The 10,832-nt window shown below is 26.1% G+C and overlaps 3 protein-coding genes across 6 annotated transcripts in view; 2 read left to right on the forward strand and 1 right to left on the reverse strand.

Annotated features, from left to right (window-relative positions):
* Positions 1 to 61: 61 nt before the first annotated feature.
* LOC106788541 (intraflagellar transport protein 81 homolog) lies at positions 62 to 7,267 on the reverse strand. The gene is made up of 15 exons (XM_014751888.1): positions 7,005 to 7,267; positions 4,415 to 4,640; positions 3,823 to 4,324; positions 3,586 to 3,734; positions 3,356 to 3,467; positions 3,122 to 3,238; positions 2,709 to 2,768; positions 2,487 to 2,639; positions 1,992 to 2,270; positions 1,559 to 1,876; positions 1,138 to 1,288; positions 659 to 807; positions 506 to 586; positions 262 to 425; positions 62 to 158 (listed from the first exon to the last, which is right to left on the reverse strand). Exons 3-15 carry the CDS (start codon positions 3,925 to 3,927, stop codon positions 62 to 64), a joined length of 1,935 nt encoding a protein of 644 aa, XP_014607374.1. The 5' UTR covers positions 3,928 to 4,324; positions 4,415 to 4,640; positions 7,005 to 7,267.
* On the forward strand, positions 5,331 to 6,558 carry LOC106788523 (glyoxylate reductase/hydroxypyruvate reductase-like). Its single transcript, XM_014751854.1, has 4 exons — positions 5,331 to 5,404; positions 5,505 to 5,825; positions 5,903 to 6,360; positions 6,431 to 6,558. The coding sequence occupies exons 1-4, from the start codon at positions 5,331 to 5,333 to the stop codon at positions 6,556 to 6,558; spliced, it is 981 nt and encodes a 326-aa protein (XP_014607340.1).
* LOC106788540 (phosphatidate phosphatase LPIN3) overlaps positions 7,038 to 10,832 on the forward strand; it is an 18,453-nt gene continuing 14,658 nt past the window's right edge. Inside the window, exon 1 of one of the 4 annotated variants that reach the window (XM_014751886.1) lies at positions 7,038 to 7,275. The gene's annotated coding sequence lies outside the window, so the exon portion shown is untranslated. Of the gene's footprint in view, positions 7,276 to 10,054; positions 10,552 to 10,832 lie in introns of those variants that run through there. The other 3 variants (XR_001381904.1, XM_014751887.1, XM_014751885.1) reach the window with 3 other exon arrangements.

Genomic DNA, 10,832 nt, shown 5'->3' on the forward strand with positions numbered 1-10,832 from the left:
TATTATATATTTATTAATTTATTAATTTATTAATTTATATTATATATATATATATATATTATTATTGCAATACAAGAGTTTCAGTTCCCCCACGTCGTACTACGATACCATCCTTGTTTTTACTATCTTCTGCTGATTTTATTTTGCAAACGAATATTCTGTAATATATATAATTATATATTATATATATATACACGTTGTATATTGTGTTATTACACGATGAACAAATTATATTTTTGTTTTGTGAACGTATATACGTACGCTGCTATTTGATTCCATTGTTGAGTTTGTTTTTCATTTTTCGTAGCATCCTTGTCGATATTTTCTTTTTGCAATGATAAATTTTTCATTATTTCTTCTTCTACGGTAATAGAATCGTTTAACTCGTCTTTGATACTACGACTTTTATCAGAATTAGACGATGCCTAGGAAAACAAAAAATATATATATTAATTATTTATTATAATTATCGATAAATATATTTATAAATTTTATTTAAATTTACATTCGTTTCATCTTCTATTCTTTCTTCAATATTTTTCATTTTCGATAACGTATCCTCGAGTCTTTCTTTTTCTTCTTTATCCTTGTAAAATAAACACACATTTTTATAAATATTATAATAATAATATATATATAAATAAAATAAATATGTAACCTTTCCTATTTTCTCTTTCAATTGATTTATTTCAAACAACACGTTTCCTGTTGGACTTCCGATACCTGTTTCCAATGTGGATTGAACTGTGTTAGCTTTTTTATAACGATCCTCCAAGTCACGAGACTTTTGTCGTAATGCCTGAGTTTCTATATAAACACAATTATTAATTAAATATTTATTAATAAATATATTTATTATTATTCAAGATTTGATAGAATATATGTGACCATAATTATAAAAGTGGTCTAATTTTAAGTCAAAATTAATAAAAAATGAGTTTATTAATTATTTCACACAACACATTATTTTAAATTAAATTAATTCAATATAATTTTCACGATATTATCAAAAATGAATCGTTAGATAATGTTTGTTATTTCAATATTATATAAAATCAAATATTGTATCGAAACAAGATATATATATGACTTAAACCACTTTCATAATTATGAACACACATATATATATATACTTGCCATTTAATAGTGGTGCAAGTTTTGCACGTAGAACGGATATCATTTTGAATAATTGTACGTTTGTTGAAAATGCGTTAACCTGTGTGTAACTGTCAGGAATTGATTGTTTTCCTAAATCTATATTTTTATTACCTTGATCTATTGACGCTGCCTAAAATAATTAATTCTTTTATTTTATAATTAATTTTTTAATTTTTCTCTTTTTATAATTAAGTATAATAATAATATATATATATATTAAAAATGTGAGATAAATATAAGTGAAATAATGATAAGACATTGTAAAAAACTTTGTAAGTTGTGCAATAAAAACCTGATTATATATATATAATAATTAGGATAATATTTGTTGATAAAAAAAAAATTAATCAATAATAATTAATTTTATAATTGATTTGATAATTATAGGGGATATTCATACTTGTGCTTTAAGAATAACAGCAGTACGTTGCAAAACACCTATTTCAGCTTTCAATGCAGTCAATTCGGCTCTGTAACGTTTGTACGATATACTTTTGATTTTCAAATGTGCCACATATTTTTTCAAATCATCCCCCTTCGGTACAACCTCGTCCATAAACATTTTCGATTGTTCTCTCTTTTCATCGAGTTTAATTAACAAATCTTTCAAACGTTCGTTAGTATTTTCTAATTTTTCTAATACGTTTCTTTTCATATTTGATATTGTTGTTGCTTGTTGACGAAACGGTTCCATTTTGTCATTATCAGTTTTTGTTATCTAACAATTAAATAAATTAAATTAATAAAATATTGAAAAAATGATAGAAATTAATAGAATTATAAAAATAAACAAAAATAATAATAATAATGTGATATAAATATATATAATTTACTTTAATCTCAACTAAACCTTGAATTTCTTTCGTTAGTAAATCCAATTTGTTTCTTAACATAGTTATTTGTTCCGGTCCTAAATAAGAATATCCTTTGATAGATGAAAGTGCAGCAATACGTTTTTTCTTCATCTCAATTTCATATGCTAGTTTTTCTTTCATTATAGCCGTTTGTACGGTCACCTCGTCCGTTAGATGTTGTATTAATGTTTGCGGTGTTATTTCCTCACCGGTACGTTTTAATGTTTGCAACTCACGTTCTATTCCTTGAAAGGATATCTGCGTATGCAAATTAAATCAATCAGACTCCGATCGTATTAAGATTATATTAATTTAATATATATTTATCGATAATTATATTGTTTATCTAAATAAAATATTAAATCAAACTATATATATTGAAAATATTATTTTACATTATAATTATAAAATTTGTGAACAAGTTTTTCATCCAAAAATTAAATATATCAATAATATATTGTAAAAATGAAATACTTTTAAACTAGACATTATCTTGCTTTCTTGTTCCTTTTGCAAAACAAGATCACGTTCACGATCTTTTTCCATACGCAATGCACGTGCCGCTTCCAAAAGATAAAATCCTGATTGTGCTTTTACTTTCATCTTTTCGATACGTAATAATACTGCCTATAAATCAGATAGAAAGGATTATTTCATTTATTTTCATTTACATACAATATACATAAATTATTATACCTCCTTTTCTTTTTCCATAGCTTTGAGATCTTCCGTAAATTCCGCGGCAATCTCGAAATTCTAAAAAAAGCGAATAAAAATTATATTAAAAGTTTAGGACAATAAAAAAAACAAACAAACAACATTTTTGTCCATAATAATAATGAAAGTGGTTTAAGTTTCAATTTAAAAAACAAAAATCAATTTATCAATTATTTCTAAACTCAATTAATTCAATATAATTTATTCATTATTAAAAATGAATTGTTATAGGTAGTGTTTGTTATTTCAATATTATATAGAATTCATTTTAGTTAATGTGTGATTTTTTAAAATATTTAAAAACAAAAAATATATAATTGAGCAACAATTTCTTAATTAATACCACTTTCATAATAATGGGCACATTTGTATCGTCAAATTTTGTTCTATACCTTTTTACCTATCTCTCTTTCCTTGTGAACGGTTTTAAATTGATTGACCATGTTCGTATATTGTTCGTACAATGTCGAAATTTCTGGATCTCCTAAATAATCCGATGGAATTTCGATCTAAATCAATAATTCGTAACGAATAATTAGAAAATAACTTTTAAGCGTAATATATTAAATGATATTATATTATTAATATTTGTGAAAAAAAAAGAAAAAAATATTAAATTAATTTACCTTAACAAGAAAACGTGCCAAATAAGCTCGTTGTCTTACGATATCCTTGTGAGTTAATAACCACATTAAAATACCATAAATTGTTTCAGAATCACCTCGAACAATTCCTTGTCTTTATTGTGAAAATAAAATTAAAAAAAAAGTAACTTAATTGATAGTTATTATATTTATAAACGTTTGTATATGTGTGTGTGGCAAACATTGTTAAATTTAAAATATAATTTTATTACCGAAATGTCGCTGGATCCGAATTTGGTTGATATTTTAATATACGAAGAGCCGAAAGAATTCTTACCGAACTTTGTTCAGGTGTTTCGGTTTTAATATCGACCTTTGGCGCATCTTGTTGTTGTATTTTAATTAACACGTCGCTTAATATCTAAAAAAAAAGTACATTTTTCTTTTGTATTAATAAATATTAATAAACACACTATAGTATAGTATTTATATATTAATTAAAATATTACTTGTAATAAATCCTCAGGATTCAATGCACTGAAACCAACCAAATTATAATTTTTGTCCAACAGTTTGTTAACTTCTACTACGATAAATTTAATATTCTCGCTCATTTTTTCTTGGATTTTTTTTTATTCTCTTTATTTTTTAAATTATTTTAAAATACTTTTCCTCTATTGTTATTAATCGATCCGCACGTGTCAAGAATTCAGAATGGAATAATTCGTATGTTGTTGCATTCGGTTGATATGGTAACTATACGCTCGACATATGGTTAGAATACATATATTTTTTTTTTACAGATCTATGGTACTACTATCTTTTTCAATGTACGATCCAAACGTCGTTTTAACCCATTCCTTTCTTTTTTCAATTCGTGCCAATTGTTCGTTTCTATAATTATTTCGAATATTTTCCATAAAAGTCATCATATATTTTCGATCCGTTAAACGTATTACTTTACTTCCCATTAATTTTTCCACGCGTAACTTTACGGGTTTGTAATTCATACTGTAATCATAGAAATTTTATTTTTATTTTCATATACATTGATATTTAATAAGATTAAAAAAGAAAAAAAAACCTGTCGAAGAAACTTACGCGTATTTTATGGGTTCACTTTCCCACCATTTCAATGGTTTTTCGTATGGATCCAAGCTTAAAATAAACATCGATTTTTCTTCTTTCATTAATTCAACAGATTTCTTTCTTTTATCATTTTTTACAGTAATCTTAACCTTAGCATTTCGTGCATGATTTCCTTTTGACGATACTTTCTCGTCTTCTTGTTCAGATTTTCTATGTTCGTACATATTTTAAATAAAATCTAGGATAGGAATATTGCTATAATTAAAATAATTATTGTATTAACGAACTATAAATTTAGAAACACATTATTAGAAAATTTAAAGAAAATCGAAAGATTAATTTCAAATTCTTTTCATTTGCCACGTTAAAATATCGCGCAAAGAATGGACCAATCAAAAGTCCAGATTCTACGATATTTTTATATTATTGGTTGAAATATAAAAGATGTATGCGCATATTTACTGCGCAACAATTGATTAATATCGATTCTAATATCGAACGCATGCGTGCAATACATATGTAATGCATGTGTATAACACGCCGGTAGTACGTGATGTATTTTTATTACATAAATAATAGCAAGTGATAAGAATTTATGTGAATTGTAGTGTTAGCATAAGGAATATGTATTTTTATCATATTATTCTACAAAATTCATTAAAAAGTTAGTTGATATAAGAGAATATTATATTTTTAAATATAATTATTTAAATATAATAATTTCAGAAATTTATATAAATATAGGTTATGTTTGTACACGGTTTCCAAATCAAATGAAAAACGATTATTAAATGATAAGTTGTATTGTCTCTGTGGTGTAATCAAAATTTATTTGTATTAATCTCGATTGCAATTCAAATCTTAATAGATTATTTTTCTAGAAATAAATAAAATACATACAAGATTTTTACATACAACTTTAATGAACATGGCGAATAAACCTAAAGTTTTGATTACACGACCGGATATTCCTGGTAAAGGATTAAATCTTCTACACGAAAAGTGAGTAGTTATACTTATGGTTTATTTAAACTTTTATTTTATCTTTTTTAATCAATGTATAAATACATTATGTTGCATCAATATATTTTTTATTGTTAAGATGTGACGTTGTTTCATGGAACAAACAAACACCTATTCCTCGTTCAGAATTATTATCAAAGGTACCTGGAGTATCCGCTATATTTTGTACGTTAACTGATAAAATAGATGAAGAAATATTGAATACGGCAGGAGAACAATTACAAGTAGTCGCTACGATGTCGGTTGGCACAGACCATTTAGATTTAAAAGCGTTAAAAAATAGAAATATTAAAGTTGGATATACGCCAAACATATTAACCAATGCTACAGCAGAATTGATTGTAGGATTGCTTCTAACAACTTCAAGGAGATTATTGGAAGCAAATAAAGCAGTCCATAGGTAGCATACCTCACACACACAACGGAAGCATTCATTAATGTAATAAAAAGGTTTATACAATAAAGAAATTTTTATAGCGGTGAATGGAAAGCTTGGGCACCAACATGGATGTGTGGTACAGGATTAGCGAATTCCACTGTTGGTATCGTTGGACTTGGTCGTATTGGGTGTAAAGTAGCCGAATGTTTAAAACCTTTCGGTGTATCTAAAATTTTATATATGAGTAGAACTGTCAAACAAGAAGCTTCTAAATTTAATGGAGAAAAAGTAGAATTAGATAAATTATTAGCAGAAAGCGACTTCGTTATAGTAACTGTAGCTTTAACGTCAGACACCAAAGAATTATTTAATACTCAAACGTTTGAAAAAATGAAAAGATCTGCTATATTTATCAATGCCAGTCGTGGAGAAGTCGTTAATCAAAAATCTTTAATAGAAGCTTTAAAAAATGGTACGATTAAAGCTGCTGGTTTGGACGTCACAACACCCGAGCCACTTCCATTCGATAATGAACTTCTAAAATTAGTTAACTGTGGTATGCACTATTTATTTGTATGACAAAGCGTCTCCTGTAGATATTTTCAATATTATTCTTTATTCTACAGTGGTTTTACCTCACATTGGAAGTGCTACTATTGAAACGAGAGAAGAGATGGCTAAAATAACAGCTGAAAATATTTTAGCTGTTTTGAGAGGCGCAACCGATGAAATGCCAGCACCACTTAATTTATAAATTGAAGCATATATACATTTTTTATATATATTACTTTTGTTTCAAGATTTATTTCTTCTATCAAGTAGGATCGTGTACAAATATTAAACGTTCCATTTATTACATTATATTATAAATAACATCAGAATAACTGAAAATATTTCTTACCTCCAAACTATGAAATTTACAACTCGCAATAATATTATTGAAAATGAATATTATTTATATCAGTATTATATATAAAACAAATTGACTGCTTAATAATTTATTGGTTAGTTGTACAGTTGGAAAGGTAGATCTCTTTGCTTACCAACCGAATTAATTAATATTCATGGGTCTCATAATTTTCATACAACAAACACAAAATTAATTTATTCAGTCTTTACATTCCTAATCGTCCGTGAAAAATTGACGATAATATACGAATAGCGTGAGAAGAATCATAGAAATGTTTTGTAAATACTTACGTCAGCGTCAAGTTGTCAGCAATGATATTATAGCAAGTACGTCCGAACGAGAAATCAAAAACAATGGGTTTTTTCATTACGTTAAATTTTATATTTACCATTTGTTACGTTCAGTAAAAAGTAACATAATATAGTGTCTAGAATTAATTTATTAAAAATCGTTGCTACTTTATTTTTAAATCAATTTTTGTATACTTAACAGTTCTTTATAAATGCAAAAATGTGTAATCCAATTATGACAATATGGCGCTCTAATTTTCTGTAACGTCATGTACGTATTTTTAAAGATCACACATTTTGTATATTTCTATATATATATATATATTTTTTGTTATTAATACTAACGCATGTTTATGAAGTTTAATTTTATTTTATCATCATACACATTTATTAATTGTTATTTCATATCCGAAGCATTTGTTATTTTTTTTTTATGTTATATAATTTGTTTATATGCACGACAAAGAAGTTAGATTTTAAAGGATTGAATTTCCTTAATTAATGGCATATATTATTGGTATTTATCATATGAGTCGTTTATTTTAAAAATGGCCTAAGTCCAATTGTCAGTTGTTTGTTGTTAACTGTATTAACACGTATCACGTACAGTAAAAAAATATTTTGCGAAAAAAATAAAAATAATAGACTTCGGTTATTTTCAAAATAAATTGCACAATATAATATAATAAATAGAACGTTTTTAATGTTTATACACGATTAATTTATAAAATAATTTATTCGTAATAAGATTAAAAAAATAAAAAAAAAATAAACCATGTTCCACGTACACGATTATCCGTTCAATTTTTTTTAAAGATAAAATATTTCGTATATTCTTATTCTATTACTGATAGTTTTTTTTTTTTTGTTATCAGGCATTGCGCAGCTGCCTTTAATATTGATACGAAACAAAAATGTTTCTAAGTGAAGCATATGTACATATGTATATATGTATAGATATTTATATAGGGTGAGATAAAAGTCACTTTTCCCAGAGGTTCATTTATTTAAATAAACCACACAAGATTTGGATCAGTCTCTATAGAACTTGGACATGAAATTATTTCGATTTTGTTTCACCATATGTAAATCAGTAATTAAACTAACAATAAGTGAATTGTTAATAGAGTATAATGGAGACTAATTTGAATAATTTACGTTAACAAATGCAAATAAATTCAAATAAATATTAAAATGCACTGCATAATTTATTCAGTGTTTTTTTTTTGTTTTTTCTAAAAGAAAGTGAGACTTTTATCTCACCCTATATATGAAGTACACCCATGTACAAACGCAACAGAATAATGTGTTTATTATTTCTTCTATTAATGTATTATTTTTCTGTTGAGAGAGACGAACATATACATATATATTTATGAACCGTACGATAAACATGTTTCACAAATAAAGAGTGTTGACTTCGATGGTCAATGTGGTTTGACTGACCATCGCACGCTTCACTTGATTTTACCTTGAATAACACGTTCATTTGTTTTCATCATTTCATTTATTAGAAATACTCACACGTTGCGAGAATTTAAACGTAAACATCTAACGAAACTTCGTCATTCTTATCGCATACATATATTACATATATATATATATATGTGTATAATATACGTATACTATGAAGGAAGATAAATGAAAGGAAAAAAAGATGGGAATTACTATCAATAAAGTTAGTCATTATCTTGCGAAAATGTTTTTATGCGTTCATTGATCTCTCTCTGACGTAAATTATATTTGTTAAAATTTATTTCATTAATTAGACATAAGCGTTTAAATGAAAATTAAACATGAAAAGATATTTGCAAACAACAAGAGACACACAATTATTTGTACAATAATAATATGTTCATAATGTTACTACTGTAAGATGAATACTTTTGTCTCTTACTATACATGGCTGAGTTGAAAAGTTTTGAGCCTAACATAGAAACAATTATTTTTTTTCACATAATCAAATTTATTTTTCTTAAAAAAATAAATAAAAATTTATTGTTAAGGCCTATATAACTTTTCAAACCCATTTTCGTATTTTTTTTTTTATTGTTTTTAAATGGATAAACAATAGAGAGATCATGTTTTTATATAATTTCGAATTAATTAAAAATAAAAACAATGATAAACACATTTATGTATATTTAATATGTACATCATTAATCAATTAATCAAAGAAAATATTTTCTACGATCTTTCGAAAATAAGTGTTTATCTAGAATCTATACGTATTTACAAGCACATTTTGATTGTTTACTTCTTAGAAAATACTCAAGCCCGTATTACGAATCATCAACAAGATATTGTCAACATCCTATATATATAATACATACACGCATATACATACATATATATATATATATGTATGAATAACACGAGTGCGCGAAAACACGTGGCTGAATAAGAGAAATCTCATAAATTGTTTTCATCTAATTTCAATGGTCTTCTTGGTCGTGTTGTTATTTTAGAATTTCTTTTCAATCTCCGGTTTATCTTTCTAACGAGCGAAACCAAATAAAAAAGAGAGAGAGAGAGAGAGACAGAGAAATATAAAAGAAGGAAAAGAAGAAGAAGAAGAGGAGGAAAAAATTAACATTAAAAAAAAATATAAAAAGAATTTTAAACAGTTACACGTGGTATTTAATTTATCACGTGATGTAGCGCGTAAATGTAGGACATCGATCTCATCGACCTATCAGAGCTTCCGTTTCATCATTCGGAGGCTCGGCTTCTGGTTCGAGTCTTATCGACCAATCAGAAGGCTCCATTTTTACGAAATTTATCACGCGTTTTCTTCTTTACTTTATAAGTATGCGTATAAACGCGCGTATGTGTTTTTTTCTTACCTTCCAAGTATTTATCCGTAATATATTGTTATTGTATACATATATATATATATATATATAAACGTTTATATGTATATGTAGGTAAGGTGAATACCGTATATAATACGATGAGCGATCTCGCGTGACGTTCAAACTTTCATAATTCTAACCTAAAGCGTATCACAGTGTAGATTCGCGCTAACCGTCAGTTAGATTTCAACCGTCAAAGTTGACGGATGCATCATTTACGAGAGATCGTATTATATATCTCGTTTATTTTTCTTCTCGTTGTTTATTATAACCGTGAAATCTTATAAGATATAATAATAAACTCTTGTTATTTTTTTTTCTTATAATAATAATTATTATTATTATATGTCTAACTGTACGTATATAGGTGTGCATTAAACACCCGTTAGAATATGTGCTCGGTTTCTTTCTTCTTTTTTTTTGGTTTTACGCGAGATAAATTATTTCTATATTTGATTTAATATTTAATATTGTGTGACGCGCTGCTCGTGCGAAAAAGAAACGACATATATATATATATATATATTTTTAACAAAATAAATATTTTCTTTCTATTGCGAAGAAAGAAAAAAAAAAAAGATAATACAATATTATATTGTTTTTTTTTTTTTTAATAGCAACGTGTTGTGTGTTTTCTAATTTAAAGATTAAATCATAGAATCATGTATTCCCGACGACGCATCTTCTGCTATGTAAGTATTTTCTTCTCATATTTATATTTTTCTTTCATTCTTTCTTTCTTTCTTTTTTTTTTCTCGTACGCACGCGCGTTCTCATTCGTGTATTGTTCTTTGTGAATGAATGAATGAATGATTGAATGAACGAATGATTTAATAAATGGATGAATGAACCTTACGTGTAGAAATAAAGATGCAACATTGTAAGAGGATTTATTTACATATATTATGTTATGAATAGAAAATTGAAATAATTGAAAATATTCTATGAATTATTAATATTTTTAATTTAACGC

Source organism: Polistes canadensis, unplaced genomic scaffold, assembly GCF_001313835.1.
Source record: "Polistes canadensis isolate GaletaPanama2010 unplaced genomic scaffold, ASM131383v1 scaffold_143, whole genome shotgun sequence".
Classification (NCBI taxonomy): domain Eukaryota; kingdom Metazoa; phylum Arthropoda; class Insecta; order Hymenoptera; family Vespidae; genus Polistes; species Polistes canadensis.

Bases quoted from the DNA above. Each gene is read 5' to 3' on its own strand.
- LOC106788541 (XM_014751888.1), bottom strand. From the start codon at position 3,927: ATGAGCGAGAATATTAAATTTATCGTAGTAGAAGTTAACAAACTGTTG. The intron at 2,769-3,121 runs GTATAGAACAAA...CGCTTTTTTTAG, and splicing joins AAAGAGAGATAGGTAAAAAG to AATTTCGAGATTGCCGCGGA. The intron at 808-1,137 runs GCAAGTATATAT...GTGTTTATATAG, and splicing joins ACTTGCACCACTATTAAATG to AAACTCAGGCATTACGACAA.
- LOC106788523 (XM_014751854.1), top strand. From the start codon at position 5,331: ATGGCGAATAAACCTAAAGTTTTGATTACACGACCGGATATTCCTGGT. The intron at 5,405-5,504 runs GTGAGTAGTTAT...TTTATTGTTAAG, and splicing joins TTAAATCTTCTACACGAAAA to ATGTGACGTTGTTTCATGGA. The intron at 6,361-6,430 runs GTATGCACTATT...TTTATTCTACAG, and splicing joins TCTAAAATTAGTTAACTGTG to TGGTTTTACCTCACATTGGA.